We start from the raw sequence: 20,600 nt of genomic DNA, 5'->3' as shown, positions 1-20,600 counted from the left end.
TGGAATTGCATCAGCTGGGTCTTGCCTGTAGGTCTGGAGAGAGATCTTCTCATGGCATTCCTCAGAAGAGTTCCCTAAATAAAAATAAATAGATAGAGAGATGATATGATGATGATGATGATATGATATGATATGATATGATATGATAGATATTGTTATATAGATAGAGTTGATGAAAAGACCAGAGGATTCCCTTCAATGTATTTAATTTTCTAGCTCTTCCTGGAATTCTTCTCCTCCAGCAAACCCTACCCAGGTCCTGGGCAAGGAAAGGCAGTGAGGAGCTTTCAGCTGTTCACATGGGACCCTCCATGCCTGTTTCTGGTGTGTTTGTAGCCTCTGATTCATCTGCCATGCACATTCCTGCAGAGCAAGCACTCATGTTTTGCTGCTTACAGAAACAGGCGTGTTTGATAGCTCCTGGAGGGAAAAGCTATTTCTGCTATGTGCCCCCTGACACGTCTTCCCACTGCCTGGGTCTGTCTGCTTGCTCTAGCCATGAAGTTGTCCTCCTATCACCACTTACACATTGCTTCAGATTGTTTGTACATTGCTTTTTAAATTTACTGGGCTCTGCTCATGTGACTCAGCCCCTCAAAGAGACACCAAGCATTAGAATGTGGTACCAGTGACTCTGGCTGCAGCAGTGAGGTTTAATGTCATTTCACTTGTATCTTGTCCAGCAGCTTAAGCCATTATTTGTTACTAACAGGTTAATATTTTAAAAGAATTTAGAAGAAATATTGAAAGGGAATCTGAAAATGAATTTACAGTGAAATGCATCCTAGCCCAGAAATAGTTTACAGATGGACATGAAATTAATAACTCTCATCTATCTCTAACATTCTCTGTCTCTGCTGAGTTGATTCTTTAATTCCCAGAGCAGTTAAGTGTGAATCTACCACAAGTTCCTGAGTCTGTTCCAGTTCCTTCACTGCAATGCTCTCACAGAGAAAATACACAGCTCCAGGTAAGACAGTGGGAAATTCCTTCCTTTTTATTGATAGCATTATAAACCTGCTGTGGAAACTATGTAAACTGGTCAAAAGAGAGTAGTACTCTAAAAAAAAACCAAAAAACAAGGGGGGTTGTGGTTGAGAAGGAGGCAGAACCCAGAGTGTTCAGGATGACACAATCTCCCTGCTTCCCTCTTGGCAGGGGGAAGAGAATTCCTCATCCCTAATGGGAACCACACTTATCTGCCTCTGACCAGCACTTGTGAGTGGCTACAAGCCAGGCTGGGACTCGGAGCAGCAGAAAGGATGGATCCCTTCCCAGCTCTCCATGTGTCACTGCTGCCTGTTACCAGAACAAGGAGATGTCCTGCCAGCTGGGAGATGGAGGTGTGTGCACAGCTCTGCACAAACAGCGCTGTATTTGACAGCAGCAGGTGGAGATAAGAGCCCTGAGCCTCTGGATGTGGCAGCATGCTGGAAAGCACTCCTGAGAGCAAAGATGCCCCTGCCCAAAAGCAGCTTTGCTTTAGTGGTCCCGGCTCAGTCCAGTTTGGTAAAAATCATAGAATCATAAAATCCTAGAACAGTTTGGGACATTAAAACTCATCCAGTTCCAAGCTGCCTGCCAGGCAGGGACACCTTTCACAAGGCCAGGCCGCTCTAAGCAGCAGAAGGAGCTGCAGCACAGCTTCACCTGTGCATAACCAGAGAGGTGCCTCAGCCTGGCTGGGAGACACTCACCTGCTCCCAGCCCACAGCTGGCACCAAGGATAAACTCTCGGAGTGTCCTCAGGGACAAACACCCCCTCACCAAGCACAGAGGAGGAGGGCAAACACTGCCTGTCCTGGCTTGCCCACGCTGGGATCACCCACAGGTTTGTGGGCACTGCTGTCAGCAGGAGCATCCTGCACCCCTGGGTGTGTCCTGAGCTGCAAGGGCATCTCCCTCCAGCCTGCCCCATCCTCCTCCTCCAGGCCAGGAGTTTTTAGAGTAAACTCTCCATAACACGTGGTTCCAGCTCCAGGTTGAGAGTTGCACAAAGACCGTGTCCAGTATTTTCCCTGAGTTAGCAGATGTTCTGAATTTGTCATGGAAATGTGTTACTCCCAGTTAAAGAGAATTCATATGATTAATGATTAATGTGCTGTCTGAATAATTACCTCATCCAGCCAGCTTTTCTTCTGGTTGTGCAAGAAAACGTGCATGAAAAATGAGGACAAAACACTTTTTCTGTGTTAGTGTATATGTGGAACAATATTTCTTCTAAAAAGAAGAAAGCAAGTTTAAGAAATCAAATAACTGACAAGTTTCCACAGTGCTTGTGCACACATGTTCTCTCCAACATCTATCCAGGACCCCAGTCCCCCTCAAAATTAATTAGAGACATGGTGCTTCAGGAAAACCTTCCTCAGGAAGAATGAGCATTGTTATATGCATTGAAAAATCTAAAGTTTCAGCTGTAGATTATCTGAGCTGATAACCATGCACAGAATATTAAATTTCAATAAGCAATTTCTAGACAAAAACCCCCTTCAGCCCCCTTCACTTCAACTCAGCGATAAGGTTTCCTGTGTATATGTGCAAGCACATAAGGGAACATTGTTTTAAGGTCTTTTTGTGGAATATATAATTTAGCAATGGAAATACCAATTTTTTAAGGAAAAAAATTAAATATTTATATTTTCAGCCAGTAGTTTGGCATTCAGGATTTCTTGCTCTTACCAACATTTTCTATAGTTACCAGAACATGCAGACAAAATACATTTCCAGAAAATCCAACCTTGCATTTAAGGAAGGCAATGTAGCAAACCTGGTGCCAGTCTTGTCAGAAAGCCTCCAAAACTGACTGAAGGAACTTCCATCTACAGAAATCTAGCCTAGACAGAATAAAATTCGCTTTGGGCTGTAGTAAAAATCTCAACCAGATCTATGTATACAGTGGCCAAGGGCCAAGTCATCTTTTTGGGAGCAGTCATGCCCCTGAAGTGCAAGAGGACATTTTTGATGGAGTTGGTGAGCACAAGGAGAGCTGGTTGAGGATGGTGAGCAGGTCCTGTGCTGAGTGGCCAGGTGCTGTTTGGGTGTAAAACATTAGATTTACTGTTTGAAAATGCCATAGAGGAAGCACAACAGCCAGGCTGGGCTCAAGGTCAGGTATTGGTGATTCAAGAGAGGGAGCCCAGCCTTCAGCCCCAGTCAGAAAGGTGTGTTAGGAATCCCCAGAAAAGGGGCTGACATCAAAACAGAAAATATCTTTATTCTGCTGAGTGGTTCTTTCTTATCACTTCTGGCTCTGGCTGCACAGTTGAAAGACATTAAACAAAAATGATCGAGGAGGGTGAAAAGGAGTGTCTTGCGCGAAGGCAAAATACACCAGATCTGGAATCTTGAATCTCAAAAAGACAGGACAGAAGGAGAAGCATGTAATCAATGTATAAGAAAATTGTGAATACTATGTAGAAGGAATCATTCGGGAGGCCAATTGTTCATTGCTCCCCAAAATACAGAAATTGGAGTTATCTTCTGGAAAGATTATAAAGAAATTGGAGTTATCTCCTGGAAAAATCATACAAAAATTGGGCGTTATCTCCTCAAACGATGACACAGTCATTCCAATGAAGGAAACGGAGATATTTTTCCAACTGATTATGGGTGCAATACTCTTTATCTCTGCACTTCCATCTCCAGTTCGCGAGCGTACATGACCTTCCCCATTCCCCTTTCCCCCCGTTCCCGCTGCCCGCCCGAGGAGCGATGCTGCCGCTGCCGCTCCCGCCCCGGGTGATGCTGAGCCCGGCCTGCCCCGGTCCCTCCCCGCCCCGGCCGGGCGGTGTCCCCGGCCCCTTTAAGCCGCGGTGTGTGATGTCACAGCGCTTGGAAGCCGCGGGCGCGGAACGCGGAGCGCTCGGAGCCCGCTCGGAGCCCGTGGGGAGCCCGCGGGGACCCCCTGCCCGCCGGGAGCTGGCCCCGCCGGACGGGCATGGGGAGCCTCCAGCTGCAGGACTTCGTGGCGGGCTTGGTGGGCGGTGAGTGATGCCGAGAGCGCGGCTGGGGAGGCGGCGAGGGGCGCACGGCGGGGGCACCCGGGATAAAATTCCCGGGGATAAAACTCTCCTGGTATAAAACCCTCTGGGGATAAAACCCTCCGCTTGGGGGGTAAAACCCTCCGGTGATAAAACCTCCCGATGATAAAACCCCCCGGGGATAAACCCTCCGCTATGGGGATAAAAACCGCCGGGGATGAACCCCTCCGGGTCACCCCACATTCTGTGTCTTCGGCCAGCGTCTCCCACCTTTGCTTTGCTTTGCTACACAAGTGCGGTTTAATCCCACTTCCATGGGCGGGATGGTTCAAGTTTATTCACGTTTATTCAAATTTAAGTTTAGAACTTGTGATGCTGCTGTGCAGGGCTGGCTTGCAGAGGCCCCCGCACGCCCCCAGCCCGGGGCTCCCCGTGTCCCCATCCCCCCGGGAAGGCACTGCAGGTTCCTCACCCCGCCACTGGGCTGATGGACACGGCAAGGATTGATCCCGTCTGCCGGGAATTCCGATGGCAAACACCGGGAAACTGAAAGAAAAGGAAGGCAAACGACCCACAGAGGCGTCAGTGATGGGCCAAGGTTCACAGAACTGAGAGATGCCAGCTGAGAGGGCGACTGGCTCTGCTGCCCCCAGGGCTGCAGCAGGACAGGGTCACCAGCCAGCACAGAGCAAACCTCTGCTCAGGTCACCCTTCAGACCCCACACAGGAGCAGGGTGAGAGGTGGCTCACAGGTGTCCTGCCACATGAGGTTAATAAATTAGCAGACTAAAAAACCCAAAACCTCTGCCAAAAGTTTGCGTGAGCAGCTGATTTTTGGATCTCTGTAGGCTGTGGTTGCTGTCTCTGCCCCGCTGCCCTGTTGCTGCACACCTTTGGCAATGGGACAGGATGTCCTGGAGGTGAGCCAGTGCTCTGCTGCAGTGACAGATGAGAGTTTTCATTCATAGCACTTGACCATGGGTGGTCCCAGGTCTGGGAGGAGAGGGGACATTTTTTAAACACATTTTTAGAAAAGTCATAATGTGTTGACCAAGAACATGATGCTCTTTTCAGTACCAATCCACTATGAGTGAGAAATTATATGTAGTGCCCAAAGCACCTGTGGGCACTGGTTTGCACAGAGATTTGCTGGTGAGGAAGCATTACAATTTACCAAGTCTTCACAAGCCCTAAAACCTGCCAGTGTTCTTTGCAACAAAGACACAAAACCATATCCTGGCCATGGCACACAGGTGTTCCATTCTTCTGGAGAGGAGGGAAACCAAACTGTGCTCTGTGTTGCCACGAGAGCTCCTGGTAGTGAGAGTGTGAGTAGGTGGGTGAAAGGTAAAAGAATATGGGCCAATTTCTCCCCAGAGAACCACGGGGAGGAAGGCAGGATGGCACTGGACAGTTCTGTGCAGAGCAGGATCCTCTGTACCTGAATCCTCTCTGATTGGTATCTCTATAAACTGCTCCTATAACAGCAAAGGAGGAGGAACTTGCAGGACCCATTAGGAGTCAGCTAATGGGACCAGGACATCACTCTGAGCCAGGAGAAAGCACTGCCTTGTGTTGGACAGGAATCTCACCATTCTGAGGCTAAACATATGTGTGAGCTTTCAGAAGTGCAAAAGGGTTGGTCCTGGACAAGATATACAAACATGAGTTCTCCTTCTCTGGTGCCTTTGAGAGCTGAAGGGGTCCAGGAGAGTGTACACAGAAAAGTGTGTAAGCTCACCTTTTAGCTATTGTCAGGGAAGGGGCATCCTGCTGGTCATTGCTTTTACAACTGTTCCTATGGAAATCTCTCCTCTAAACCCATTGCATCCTCTCCTGCCACAACAGCTTCAGTGCTGTGCATAATACTTTGTTTTCATCCCCAGGAATCGCCAGTGTGGTTGCGGGCCATCCCCTGGACACGGTCAAGGTAAAACACTTTGAGCTGTGTTCACATGTCACCACCCAGACCCCCACCAATTCAGACCTTCTCTCTAGCTGATGCCTCAATGAACCTTCACTTTTCCCAAAAGGGAATTTGGAATGTTTTCACAGACTTTCTTCCTGTCCAAGGCTCGTTTTGAATGAGAAACTAAAAGAACTGACTGATACGTGCAAGTACTTCTGTGAAGAATTAATGCTGAAAATTAACCTGGCCTTCCTTAATGTGTGGTTCACTGACCAGTTCTGGCAATGTTTTATTGAACTTTGCCACAATCTAGTATTCAAAGGGCAATGAGGGCACTGTATTAGTTTTGCTGCAGGCACATTTTCATGTTTTCCTAGTGCTGGTAATGCTGGAAGGGCAGAGTTCTGAAATTGTTACCCCAGGGCTGTGACACAGTGTTTATGATTCCCTCATGATAATTATTACTCCAATGGAAGGATTTAGAGAAGTAAGAAGGTATTTGTCAGCATGGTGCAGACAAGCCCACGCACATACCAGTGCATCCTGTTCAATCAAGCTGACCATCCCTACTGCTGCACAGACAGGGAGGAGGATCCTGCTCCTTTCTTTTTTTGCCCAGGCATTTCTGGGCAGCTTTCATCACTTTAGCTTCTCTGCCCTTGTTGGGGTTGTTCAGCCTGAAGAATAGAAGGCTGCAAAGAAATTTTATTGTGGCCTTCTTGTACTTGAAGGAGGTCTAAAATAAAAACAGGATTTTTAGCAGCATTGTGATAGGACAAGGGGTACTGGTTTTAAACAGAAAGAGAGATTTAGATTAGATATAAGGAAGTCCTATACAAAAAAGGTGGTAAAACACAGGCACAGGCTGGCAGAGAGGTGGGGACATGCCCATCCCTGGAAACATTCAAGGGCAGGATGGATGAGGCTCTGAGCAACCTGGTCTGGTTGGAGATGTCCCTGCTCACCGCAGGGAGGTTGAATGAGATGGCCTTCAAAGATCCCTTTCAACTCAAAATTACCAGCAATTCTGAGACTCTGTTCCCTGCTCTGATTCAAGCCTGGCTCTGGCACCAGGCAGAACTGCCAGCTGTGGCAAACCCAAAAGCCCCTGGTCATGTTTGCAGCCTCCACCCTTTGGAGGGTGATGCCAAGGAGGCAGGGCCCAGTATGGCCCACACCACATCCCTTCCCAGCATCACATCCATCCCCTTGCACTCACCAGGCTCTCCTGGGATGATCAGGAGATGCCCAGCCAGCCTCATCCTTTCTGAGCTGCTAAAGTGATACCAGCCCCAAGGGCATCCCTGTGCAAAGGTGGTGCAGACCCCACGTGGGAGAGCCACAAGGCTGCCCACAGCACCCAGCCATGGGCAGGGCAGCAAAGGCAGGCTCTGCCCAGCACTGCCAAGGCAATCCCCATCTCAGGCTGGTGGCCATGGCATCACTGCCTGGCCTGGGGGAGTTTGGCTATGGGAATCCTGCTTGGAAACGTCGAGTTTGAATGCCAGGAAAGAGCAAGCTCATCCTTCAGTGGTTCTAAAGACAACTGTCAGGCTGCCCCCTCTTGCTCTTGGCTTTGGGCAAGGCTTTGCCGTGGGAATACCAAGTAGGCAGACTTGTTATGTTCCAAATTCGGGAGCAGGAAAGGGGAAAAGAGTTTTTACATAGCACTAGGCCAGCAAAGGGGCTGCTCAGCAGGATCTGCAGCCTCCAGGGGATCAGGTGTCTTTCCCTATCTGGGGGAGGAGGCAGGACTGAGTGTAAGGCTCTGTGGGATAAGTGGCATCTACACCACACTTCCCATCAAGTCACCTCTTCCCTCTTCAGCCATCTCTTCCCATCACTGCAGCTTCCATCAAACCCCAGCAGCTGTTTTTTCCTACATCCTTTTCCTTTGCAAAACTCCAAAACTTGCGCCTTTATTCACTTTTCATCCTACCCACTGCATTCATTTTCCCAGAACTTCCTTCAGCTTCTGGGTGTCACCCAAGAGCCCTATCTAATCAAAACACAACAAAAAGGAGAACTTTGCAGAGGTATATCCATGCTGGTGGTATCTGGCTTTGTCACAGATGCCAGCAGGGATTTCAGTGCTGGGTGTAAACAGATTAGCTAAGGGACGTGTGGGACAACCAGATTGTGAGAACACTCAGTTGCCCCCAGTTACTCAAAAAATATATTAACTTGAACTTCTAAGTAACTGGTTACAGAGTAAAAGAAAAAAAAAAAAAAACCAAAACCAAAAAACAAGCCCAGGGAGGCGAAGTGGAAATGTCTGGGTTAAGATGAACCCAGGGCTGGGCACTGGGGTCAGTTTGTCCTGGGTCACTCTGGTGTAACCACCTTCCCCTGTCCCCCCAGCCCTGTTATCCCAGTGTGAGTCACAGTGTGCCCAGTGTGCACCTGTGGCCTGAGCCTGCCCACATTGCACAACGTGTGCTGCTGAGCCAGGGCAGCAGCTTCATGTACCAGCTTGTTCTGAGTGCTCAGGAGATATTCTGCTGTGGCTGCTGCTTCCCGGTGGCCTCTGGCCAGGCCTGGAGTGGAGCAGGGATGCTCCCTGTGTGCAAAGAGCTGCATGGAGCCACCCCGGGTGAGGGGTGAGCCTGGGCTGAGGGTGAGCTCAGACTTTGGTCCCTCCTGCTCCTGCCAGGGTCCCACGGCAGCACTGGCAGCCTCGTGCAGGGCTCTGGGCCAAGTGATTGTACCATCCAACCTGCTGTTTGCCATCCAAAAGCTCCCACCAGCCATGAACTCTGGCAGACACACATTCCCTTGGGTGTTAAATTCCCAAATAATTTCCTGCTTCACTCTGGTGTAAATCAGGGCTGAGCCAGTGGATGGGATTGGACACCATCCCTCCAGTGCAGGTTGGCAGTGTCCCTTCAGCCTTCATTGCTAGCAGCAGTGCTGATAAATACAGTCAGAAACGTCCCAATTTCCTAAAAACATTCCTGATGGAGCATGAGGGTCTTTCTATAACAAATGAGCTCTGGCCTCAGCCAAGTTGAAGCCTGAGGTGCTGTGAAATGAACAAATGAGCAGTGTTTCTGTTTCCTTGCACACCTCTAAGCCCAAAAAAATGCATCCCTTGTTAGGATGTTTCTAGTGCAACCTTGTGAGCAGCTGGAATGAAAGATGATCTAAATACATACATATGAGAAGGGGAAATGCCTAATCCTGTGGGCTTTGTTGTGACCTATGTGCCATTTCTTACATCTCTTGGAAGGTGTATAACCAATTTCCTTTCCAGAAATAAAATGTCTTTATTTGAAATTATATAAAACTGGTTTTGAGTGAAGCATGGAGAATTTCTGAGATGGAGCTGATTTATTTTAGCTTCAATTAGAATCTCTGTGTCTTAAAATCCACCTTGGAGCAGAAGGGCCCCAGAACTTTCTCAGGGGAGCTCACCTTTCCTCTCTTTGCAACACATCCCAGCCTTCCCTGAGAGTCTCCAAATGGAGAAGACCACACTAATCCAATTTCCACATCAATCAGGCCCTTGCCAATGACAGCACACCAGCAGCCTACTGTGCTGGGTCAGGGTGGCTGGTCCAGGCTGGAGAGCAATTTTTGACAGTCATTGATTCCAGATGCTGCAGAGAGCTTCAGGCTTTGAGATCCTGCTTAGCCTTGCTTCTGGCAAAGTTCAAGAGGGTGGATGCACATATATCTTATTTTATTGCTCAGTTCTCTTTACGACTAAGGAAGGACTTGCTCTCAAAGCAAAGTACACATTGTTTACATAGCATGAGCCTCCATTGGGCTGGAAACATAGGATTTTAATCACATTTTTCAAATGTCTTTTGCAGACTCGTTTGCAAGCTGGACAAGGATATGGAAATACACTCAAGTGTGTTCTCACTGTGTACAAAAATGAGTCTGTAAGTACTTCATCATACATTAAATGTGCTGGTAGAAAGTGCAAGTCAATAAATAGATAAATATATAAAGCAATTGTACGAAATGCTGTTGACACCAGCAATTATATAAAGACCAATAAAGTTTATGCAATTAAGCCTGCAAATCCCTTCTCTTGCTTAACTCTAAGGTTAAGTCACCACTTGGTGACACCTGTAGGGAAAAGGGAGATCCCTGGCATGGAATGATCAGTGTCTCCACATGGGTTGCATCCACAGTGACTCTTTTGCCTGATCTCATTGGCAGAGGTCACCAGAAGGATTTTGCTGACTTTGGTGAAGGCAGAACAAACACTGTCTATATGAGGCACTTCTACAGGGGTTCCTGTGCGTTCAGCCATATCCCATATTCTGCACAATCTTTATAAGCCTTTAGCAGCATGAACCAATTTCCTTTGCTCAGCATGTGCAAACAGTTGGTTCCAGGAGACATCTGCTACTTGGATTTGCATTTCATCCCTGACTATGGCAGGGGATTGGAAGGCGACAACTTCCCACGTCCTTTCCGACCCAAACCATTGTGATTTCTAACCCGATAGACAAGCTGGGGTTTACCCTGCTCAGTCCTGCTCACTCTCCTAAGCCCTGCTCCCTTTCCTGGGTAGCTGACCGGCTTCTTCAAGGGCATGTCCTTCCCACTGGCCAGCATTGGCATCTACAGCTCGGTGGTGTTCGGGGTCTTCAGCAACACGCAGCGCTTCCTGAGCCAGCTCCGCCACGGGGACCCGGCCGCCGCGCCCTCGCTGGGCGACATGACCCTGGCCAGCCTCGTGGCGGGGGTCATCTCCGTGGGCATTGGCACCCCCGTGGAACTGGTCAAGATCAGGCTGCAGATGCAAACGCAGCCCTACACCAAAGGTAGGAAGCAAGAGTTCCGTCTTCCTGTCTCTGGTGGTCTTTGGTACGTACGCAGAGCTTTACAATTTTGGGCAAGGCTGGGCTTTCTGCTGCCTTCTGCTGATGCAGTTGGGCTAAAAATTCTTCCTTTTGCCTGAGGATGGATCCCATCCTGCTCAGCTCAACCGAAGGGTTTTTACCAATGGCATTTTCCAGACAGTTGGGATGGAATATGAGACAGGTCTGCTCAAGACCAGAAGCTGCAGAAATTGTGAGTCCCTGGGCTGTGGGGTCCCCTGTTGCAGTGTGATGTTACAATAGTCCCCTGGAGATTCCAGCAGCAGCACCATGGCTGCCAGTGGCTGCCAGCTCCCCATCTCCCTCTGCACACTCTCAGTCCCACATATATTTGCCCTCTGTTATTCCACCCGTCTCTCTTCAAAAGCAGAAGTTTTCCATTTACATTTAAAACCCAACTTATTTCACACAGGGTGCCACGTAGCCCAGGTGTGAGCAGGATGGGCCAGGAGGGGACACCAGCAGGACGGCAGTGGGTGGCTGTTCCCTGTCCACAAGGCACAAGGGGCTGCTTCATCTTTAGACAGCAGCTGAATTCCACTGCAGGCTGCCAGCATGGAGCAAACCCCACCAGAGCACATGCACAGCCAAATGAAGACATGGAGCAGCTTCAGAGCTGAACAGCTTGGATTTCAGCATTTCACCTTTCTCACAATTACAGTCATGGCATTTAACTGTGAAATGCTGGCATTTTTCTGTTGCTTTGATAAAACAATATTATGTCAATTTTTAAAGACTCCGTGCAACTTAGAAACCAAATGCCTTTTACAAAAACATCTTGGTCTACATGGGCAGGGCCAGACTCTGAAGATGTTAAGGCTTTCAGAGATGTGACTTGGCATAAGTTGAAGTTAAAATCCATGAAAACTGGGCACATTGCCTTAAATTTATTTGGAAGTCTCACTGGGCACATACCTATTGGGAGGTATGCCATGCATCTGAGAAAATCTGTCTGAAGTGTCTACATGTTTTCTGAAAACGAACCTAAATACTCTCTCCTAAAACATTTTCCCCATGTTATCAGCTGACCCCAGCAGAAGAAACTGGATGGCAGTGACTTCTAATCAATGGCAGTGGGCTTTGGAGAGCAGTTCTGTGGCAATATATCTATTCCAACAGTTGTATCTTTTTTCTTTTTTTTTTCTTTTTCTGTAGCAAACGTTAAACAAAATTCCACAGCTCCTGGATCTTCCGTGTACAGAGGCTCAATTCACTGCTTCAGGACAATCCTGCAGAAAGAGGGGATTCCAGGAATATACCGAGGCAATGTAGCAATGCTCCTGAGGGATGTCCCCGGGTACTGCGCCTATTTCGTCCCGTACGCAGTGTTCTGTGACTGGATAACCCCTCATGGAAGCATTGCTCCTAATCCCTTCGCCATCTGGATGGCAGGGGGTGTAGCAGGTAAGCACCTTTACTTCCTCACAGCGTTGGCAGAACAAGAACAGGAAGGTTCTCGGGGCAGATAATGAGGGTGACTCAAGGGCCACTGCATCCTTGAGGAGCAGAGGACATGGGACTGAACCTTCCTTCCCCAGGGCTGGGCTCCCTGGCACCACAGCTGCACTTTATGACTTGACAAACTTTATGGAAGTCGTGTTATCAGACCTTCCTTGGGCTCATTGTCAGCGAAGAGGAGAACAGACAGCGCCTTCATCTCCCTGGGTGCCTCAGGGCAGCCTGCCAAGCCCATTGCCAGGGGTATGTGGTAGCCAGGATGCCTCCAGAAGAGGACTTCAACCTGTTGGCTGCCCACCAGGAGGGTGTGCACCTACCCACAACTAGCAGAAGCTCATCTGACTGTTACTGATCTTGTTCTTCTTCTTTCCACATGTTGCCCTTGCCAGTAAAACTGGCATATGTGCCCGCACCATGTGGAGGGTCACCCCTACTTCCACTCCTCACTTCTTGGCTATTTCTAAATTGCAGATCCATAAAGGCAAGTCAATCCTTAGCTCAGGTAATGATAACAAAATGCCTTCTCCTCAAATAAAGAGGCCCCTGGTGCCTCTGGATGGTTTTGCTAGTGTGCCCCAACACTCATGAAGGTTCAGACAAACTCTTGTCTGTCCTGCTGGGCCATGGATTGCAGTCATGTACTGATCTTTGCAGAGGCAAACCATCCCACTCAGCTGCAGGCTGATCAATGGGAATAGGCATTTCTTTAAAGGAATGACAAGGTATCTCACTGTGTGGAGTCTAATCCTGGCACCCTGAGATGCCCCTACTCATTATTTGTATCCTCAGCTCACACTTTGCTTTACAATAGAATTATCAGAAGACTCAGTTTTTTCCGAAATCGCCCAAGCAGCAGCTCAGGCTCTTCCCATGGCATGTCCATGTTCCACCAGGAGCACAGCAGGAGATGCAGTTGCACCTGGAGAAGCCCCTCTTGGGTTGCCTGATCAGCAGCATAACCTCCAAAATCTGAACACCTTCCAGAAACAGGGAACTTTCAGAAATACTGTTTCTGTGCCTGAGCAGGGTGAACGCCCTGAATGAAAATGACTGTAATATGATGTGATAGATGTGAATTTCTGGGTTCACTGACCTGCAGGCAAGGAAGTATAGAGAAGGGATTATTCAAATACTTCTGCATTTTTCCAGGAGCTGTTTCCTGGGCAGTATGTACTCCAATGGATGTTGTGAAAAGTCGACTTCAGGCAGATGGAGTTTATTCAAAGCAGTACAAAGGGACCATTGACTGCATATTGCAGAGCTACCAGAACGAGGGCTTAAAAGTAAGTGACATTTGAAGTTAAATCTGGTTATTAGGTATTTACTTGTCCATTGGAAAATACAGTGACTGTTAAAAACCTATCTGCAGTGCTGAGAGACCGCTAAAGCCAGCTAGTGCTAAATTATTATTATGGCAGCAGATAATTATTGTGTAGATTCATTCTAAATCAAAATAGTGAGAGTTATAATACATGTTACATAATGAAGAAAGGAATGGCTGGAGGGGTCACACATTGCTGGTGTAATTAACTTCAAACAACATTTCATGTTAGTGCACTTAATCATGGATATAATTTGACTTATCATAAATCAGAGGTAGAAAGCCTTACCTCTGCGATTCTTCTGCAAAATGCAGAGGTCAAATGTTTCCCATTGACTTTGGTGTCATTAAACTGATTCCAGTGGGACTGTCCTGGCATTCTGGGTGTGCCTGGTCACCTTGGGCAATGCTTCGGTGGAACTAATGCTGCTTTTGCACTGCTTGCCCTCATTTTGCACCAAGGTGGAGTTGAATGTCAGCGTTCTTATATCAGAATTGCTTTCGTTTTAAACATGAAGAAGGGCTGCGTGCCAAATAACTTATCTCCTTTTTCTGACTTTGTCTGTTAGTGTAATAAAAGATATTTGTTCTACCTGGAAACTTTGCCTCAGTTAAATGTGAATGGCAGAGAATAATGGTTTGCAGCTTTATTGTGTTGCCAAGGCATGGTTGTGGGAAGTAACGTCTTCTGCTATTGCAATAAATCTCTATTTATCATTGGAACAGCATGTGGTCTCTTAGCTGCAAAGTGTTAATTTTCACATTCTGAGAGAAATGTAACAAGTTACAAACAGGAAAATACCCTGCAAAATCACAAGTTAGTGTGATTTCAATATTTGCCAACGTGCCACTATGTTATGCCAGCTCTCTCAGGAGACTGGGGTCTGGTTCAGCTTTTGCCACTGAGTGAAGAAAGTCCCATTCATGTGAAGCACAAGCGCCTGGAGAGATGCTGAGGACTGTGCTTGGACAGTCAGATGGGGGACAGGGTACCCAGGCTCTATGGCACCTGCCTTGTGCATTCCACTTGGAGTGCACTTTCACAGCAGAGTGGCTGAAATGGGAATTTCCATGGGTTTTCCTTTCTCTCTCCATCCTCATCCTCTGCCCTCCTTGTCCTGCCTGAACTAACAACTAAAAGAGTTTTCTGGTAGAGTTCTGTACTTCTTGTAGTTTTTCTGCTGTCCCATCTGGCACCTGCCCCAAAGCCATCAGTAGGATTGAGTAATTAGTTGATAGCAAGACTGGAACCTGCTCTCACAAGGAAAATATTTTTAAATGTTGGGAGACTCACAACTGACAAATGGCAAATGCAGGGCTGGATGTTTTCATTCTGGGACAAAGGAACAGCATTCTCAGTGCTGGCAATAACTGCCTGGTGTACACAAAGAGACAAAGCTACACCCTTGTCTTTCTCCACAGCCAGGTGTGTTCACTCAGATAAGAAAAATTTATGCCTCTGGGCTTTTCATCCTAAACCTTCACTATTATTTAACTTGTGTCTCTCATGTTACTTTATGGATAATGCAAAAACATTAAATTTACTCACAGAAATTTGTCTTTCCTAACAAAATAAAACATCCCAATAAATCAAATAATATCCCAAATTCCCCAATACTGCAATTTGACATTGCAAGCTTTATCTAAACTACGTCAACATATTTTGATTCTGTCTCAAGTCAGCACTATGCTTAGGAATTGTTGGACACAAGATATGATGGTATTTAGTAGAGTTCAGTAATTTCAGGGCAAAAATTGGTTATATGCTTAAATCTAAGGGCTTCTGATGTTGGGGCCAAGATTTTTCATGTTTTTTTACTGTAGCTGTGGGAACTTTGCTCTTATAAAGCCTGGAAAGGGGTTTGATTGCTGATGTTCCTTTTCACATCTATTCTGAACTTGGGGTATTTAGATTAGTGACTTGTGGTGCTGAGCCTTGGTGGTTAATGGAGTGATTTAGTGAGAGGTAAGCCAGCAGAGATCCCTCCTGGAACCACCACATTGTGGGCAGACTCACCCCAAAGTAAAGAGTTTGTGCACACTGTCACACACGCCAGGGTGTGGTGTTTGTAGTGAGGAGCACCATGATGCCAAACTTCCGTCACTGTGCTCCCCTTCTTCCAAGCAAACCCAAAAGATTTGGTCCTTGAGAATCCCAGCATGACTTCATTCAATGTTTTTGTTCTCTTCTTAAAACAGCCCATATATTCCTATGCTCTAACCTTGCTCATTCCCAACAGGTCTTTTTTAGGGGCCTCCTGGTCAATACAATAAGAGGATTCCCATCCAGTGCAGCCATGTTTCTTGGCTATGAACTTTCTCTCAAAGCAATGAAAGGATGGCAAAGTGAGACCAATCCATAACTTCCAGGTCAGCACATAAAGACCCCTAGCTTTATTAAAATTACAGAATATTAATCTTTGAATCAAATAGAGTTGCAATTTTATAGATCCTCTGAAAGTTGCATAACTTACATGGGTGTATCTACACCTGAATAGCCAAACACAATTTGGGTCTGTGGGATTCAGAGCAGACTGCAAATGTGCCAACGGATTTTAGTTTCAGTCCACATCTCCTGCAGCTTCACTGTAATCTGTTATGATTGTTGTGATTATTTTAATTCATATCAATCAGAAGTAAAAATTTGAAAGGAGATTATTATCTAATATTTTATGAGTTTTGAAATGTAATTTTTACTATAGTCCCTGCACAGTATTCTTTCCTCACTTGTTCCCAAAGATATGAAATTAACCTCTTTCAAAGTGCCTTGACTATCAAGTCACTGTTTCACTCTTTCCCTCAGTAACGGAGTTGCATAAAGGAGCAGCATTAGAAATATCTCATTAAAGAAACTTTTTTAGCAGCTAGATACTCAAGATTTTTCTTGGCCATCTTTGCTGTTTTCTGCAGTACTTCATAAATCTCCTTCTTTCTTATTTCAAAAGTGTTGCCAAGAGGACCAGAAAGTCTGCTGCCCTCCTGAGCCAGATCAGCAGTGTGGTGTTGGTGAGGGCTCAGCTGCCCTGACTGAAGACTCCCCTCCTGCACCTGCAGCACCTGCTGTGGACACGTGGTCCATGGAGCATGCCGAAAATCACACCAGCTCAACCAAACCCAAAGACTATTTTATTATCAAATCTCTCACTGTTGACTAAGAGCACCCTAGTAATTCTGGTGGCGGTGATGGGCTTCTTCACCAATGGCATTTTTTGTATTGAACCAGGAAGAGAACTTCCCTTTCCCAAGGGATGTACCCACCCCAGCACACCTCAAATCACCAAGGCAATGTCTTTTGTGCAACATGGTGTTAGAACACTCGTCTTCTTTGGTGAAAAAGGAAAGGAAAAAATGGTGGGTACACAGGTGCTTTTTCTGGTTGCCACCAAATCCTATCTTGCTTTCAGGTTCAAAGAAGTGGGTGACTCCTCCCATACAAACACGTATGCTCTACAACATAGTTTAGCACAATTTACACATTATCATGAAAAATGTAAAAAATTTAACAACTTCAGTCTGTTTTCCAAGGTATAAATTAAATTGGGAAACAGGAGGGTGTTAAATTCAGACACTAAGGTGCTTTTTTTAATACAGAAAACAATAAAACAAGTTTGAATTTCATATAGAAAGCTGCCTATTAATTTACACAGCTTGCCTGGTGCAGCTCTCCAGGGACTGGCTTGAGGTATCTCTTCAGACCCTCTGAGCTCCCTGGCATGACTTGCCAGCTGCCAAAACCTGCAGACAAAACTTTGCAGCCATGAGCAGACCATCACCAAAGGAAGTCTCTTTAGGACACAGCATGCATGAGACCTCCAGCTCTTTGCTGGACTCCCACTGAGACCACTGGGGCAGGCCCAGTCTCTCTTTGGTCTACCTCAGCATCTCAATTATTCCAAGATCTTTTACATCATGATTTTTTCTCTTTATGCTGTTAAATATCCTTATGATTTATTTTCTAAGCATAGAGCTTTTGATGCCAAAGCCCAAGAAGAACCAGCTTTGCTATGACAAGAGGACTCTGGTGGCACTGGCAGGACAGGCCAAGGGGGCTCACATGCAGAGGGACACATGACACACGATAATCTAGGACAACACCTCATCTGGGAAATGTTCTACAGAAACAGCTCTTCCTCTGGAGAAGAGCTCTGGCGGAAAAGCCCAGTGATTGCAGTTTCAGCAGATGCCCTCAAAACAAGGTTTCTGAAGACAATGTGGAGCAGATGTACAGCTTTCCCCCATAAAATGAGGAGAAAGAAAGAGAAACTCCTTCCTCCTCTTCCCTGGATGAATGGGAGAATTGGTCACAACACTTGAAGATCACAGCAGAAAATGCCTAAAACTTTGGGTCTGGAGCAGTACTTGGAAATGGGGTCACCTTCTTTGGGCTCCTCATCACTGGGGATTAAAAACAAAACTGTGGGTGCTTCCAGAACTGGCCTCAAAATGGGGAAGAAACAGCTGGTGTTGCTTCATCTCAAAAGGCTCCCAGTGCCTTTGATCTTCTTTAGGATACCTGGAACAGTTTTTAATAAACAATATGGAAAAAATTGATGATCCTTCACACAAGTATTTGTTGCTGGCTGCATTTAAGGATTCATCCTTTTCATGTTGCCTATTTTACTGCATGTATGTAAAATATTTTTTTTTAGATGGAAAATATCATGTGTCTCCAGGGATAATACTTGGGCAGACTATTTTTTAATGCAAATAAATGGTGTGCTCATCTGCCTGCATAATGTAAAATGGATCATGAATGAATTAAACTGATGAGTTCACAACAAGCTGTGTATCTGCATGATCCTGCCCTCATGGTGTCCAGGTTTGATCTGTTCAGTGCTCTCTGGGTGTAAAGCCCTGACACCCACATAGGAGCTGCACAGTGATATTTCATGGTATAATTCATCCAATGAAACCAACTTTGAGATTGGAGCCCAGGATCTGCCTGGACAAATCTCCCGTGTAGCACACACCTGCCAGAAGGAGCTGTCAGGGAGAGCCATGGCAACTTGGTGTGGAAAGGGAGCAGAGGGCAGAAAGTTATACTAATTAATATAAATATATATTATATAAATATATATAACAAAAATATAAAATCATGAAGATCAAGTGGGAAGTGAATACAAAGCTTTGGCCACTTGATGGCATACTCATCCCTGGCAGGGCATGTGTGGCTCAGTGGAGCTGCCAAGCAATCCCTCTGTGTCTTGTCCATTCTGCTGCCCGACCCACATTCCCTTCCCCATGGGCAGCCCCACACTGCACAGCCTCTGGATGATTTTGGGGTGGCCCTGCCCTGCCAAAGGCTGTCCTGGTCTGACAGCACTGGAGGCAAGCCCTGGGCACACTGGTTAATCAGTGCATCACACTGCCATTAGTATTCACAAACCACAAAAGAGGCAAAGCAACTCCGGGCTAAGCACGAGGGTTTCAAGGGTGACAGCAGCACAGGTGAAGGAGATCCAGCTGCCTCTGGGCCACTGCTGGTGACCAAGGACACCTTGGGGCCGGGACAAGCAGCTTTTGAGGCACAGCACTGTGTGATACCCTCGCTGTGACTGATCACACCCCTGCTCAAGGCCAGGCAGGACAGGGCCCTGCTTTAGGGGAGGTGTCCTTGCCCATGGTGAGAGGGCTGGAAGGAGATGAGCTTTAAGGTCCTTTCCAACCCAAACCCTTCTATGGGTCTATGATCCTTGATCCTGACAGATGTTTAGTCTTGCTTTTGCAGTAGTGAGTGTGAGGCTGTGTCACCGGTGAAAGAGGTCCAGTGGGGCTGGGGTTGTGCGACACCACAGAGGCCAAGCCCTGTTTCCCAAAGATGAGGGATGGCAATTAAAATTTATACACACAGAGACTTGCCAAGTCTGTGTCTTGTGAATAATCTTTTGTATGATATGTCAAATGCATTAATTTTTGGAAATTAAATCGCTATCATTATACATGGATATAAATTAGGATCTCCAAAGAATTTTTCAGGGATCTGGTGATGGGAGTTTGAAACAGCCTTTCCTGGGGGGCAGACAGACAGACACACAGCTGATTCAGTGGGGCACTGATTACATATATTGGCAATTTTGTCTCTGAAGAGACAAGAAAGAAAACCCTTGTGTCAACAGGATTCAGAATATGGACCCGGCTCCTTTGTCAGTGCTGTGTCTATACTGACCTGCCATCAGTGGCAAGTTCCCCACACATGCTGGAGTGGTAGAAGCCATCTGCTTGGTAGGTTGTTCAAGGTGTTTACAGAGACCCTCATTTCTAAAATAAATGCAGTAAATCCTGAAATGGTCAAAAAATGAGAAGTGAGACCTGAAGAACCAGGGATACATACTTCTATGTGTTTGTTGCCTGGATTATGAAAGCATATTCAGACCTGTCATCCCTCAAATAAGTCTGTAATTGCCCAACTTTCACGTCTCTGGTGGCATTCCAGCTCTTACAACAGCCTGTATTACTTAATGAGATGCAGGCTGTTTTTCACACTTTATAAACTATTTATTGATATGAAAGGAAACAGCAGCTTGTTTCCTTTGAAAAACCAATCAAACAGGAACAAATGCCCCTGTGAAAATCCATTTTTCTAGGAAACAGCCCTGACCTGGATGAAGGCCTTTGGGGCTGGGAGAGGTTTCATGATGTCTGTGGTGCATAGAGTAGGAAGAAGCTTCCCAGCAGCTTTAGGATCTACTGAAACCCTGCCTGTAAAGGACTTTTCCAGCCTAAATGATTTCATGGTGGCTCCAGGCCAGGCTGTGATGTTCTCATGCCTCGGAGTCCCTGCCTGGTGTTTCCCCACCACAGGGGAAGGCAAGATCACAATCCACATCTCAGTTTCTCTTCTTCTGAGACAGAGGAGTAGGTGACGTCTTTGCAGGCATTAAGATATATCTCTTTGGTTTATCTGAAGTTCTTTGTTTTGTCATAGAAGTTGTTATAGTAGAGATTCTTCTTCTAGGCATGGCATCCATGTCAGACAAGAAGGCCAATGCCTGTCTTGTATTTCCTAAGAAAAAAGTTAAAGTGTAGAGCCAGAAAAATTACGAGATCCAAGGAGACAAGTGGGAAGAAGTTCAAGTGCTAGATTGAATGTAAAC

At 46.5% G+C, this 20,600-nt stretch overlaps 1 protein-coding gene across 2 annotated transcripts; it reads left to right on the top strand.

Annotated features, from left to right (window-relative positions):
* Positions 1 to 3,854: 3,854 nt before the first annotated feature.
* SLC25A48 (solute carrier family 25 member 48) lies at positions 3,855 to 16,814 on the top strand. Of its 2 annotated transcripts, XM_064725014.1 has the most exons (8): positions 3,855 to 3,983; positions 5,867 to 5,910; positions 9,705 to 9,776; positions 10,418 to 10,670; positions 11,883 to 12,131; positions 13,335 to 13,468; positions 15,747 to 15,876; positions 16,452 to 16,623. In XM_064725014.1, exons 1-7 carry the CDS (start codon positions 3,938 to 3,940, stop codon positions 15,867 to 15,869), a joined length of 921 nt encoding a protein of 306 aa, XP_064581084.1. In that variant the 5' UTR covers positions 3,855 to 3,937; the 3' UTR covers positions 15,870 to 15,876; positions 16,452 to 16,623. The 2 variants fall into 2 exon arrangements, with proteins under 2 accessions (XP_064581084.1, XP_064581085.1); XM_064725015.1 differs by lacking the exon at positions 15,747 to 15,876 and having other exon boundaries at positions 16,452 to 16,814.
* The last annotated feature ends 3,786 nt before the right edge of the window (positions 16,815 to 20,600 follow it).

Source organism: Zonotrichia leucophrys, chromosome 13, assembly GCF_028769735.1.
Source record: "Zonotrichia leucophrys gambelii isolate GWCS_2022_RI chromosome 13, RI_Zleu_2.0, whole genome shotgun sequence".
In the NCBI taxonomy this organism is placed as follows: domain Eukaryota; kingdom Metazoa; phylum Chordata; class Aves; order Passeriformes; family Passerellidae; genus Zonotrichia; species Zonotrichia leucophrys.
The sequence above is the reverse complement of the archived record's forward strand: the minus strand, read 5'-3'. Positions and strand labels throughout refer to the sequence as shown.

Coding starts and splice junctions, on each gene's coding strand:
- SLC25A48 (XM_064725015.1), top strand. CDS start 3,938: ATGGGGAGCCTCCAGCTGCAGGACTTCGTGGCGGGCTTGGTGGGCG. Junction 9,777..10,417: donor CTGTGTACAAAAATGAGTCT/GTAAGTACTTCA, acceptor TTTCCTGGGTAG/CTGACCGGCTTCTTCAAGGG. Junction 13,469..16,451: donor ACCAGAACGAGGGCTTAAAA/GTAAGTGACATT, acceptor TTATTTCAAAAG/TGTTGCCAAGAGGACCAGAA.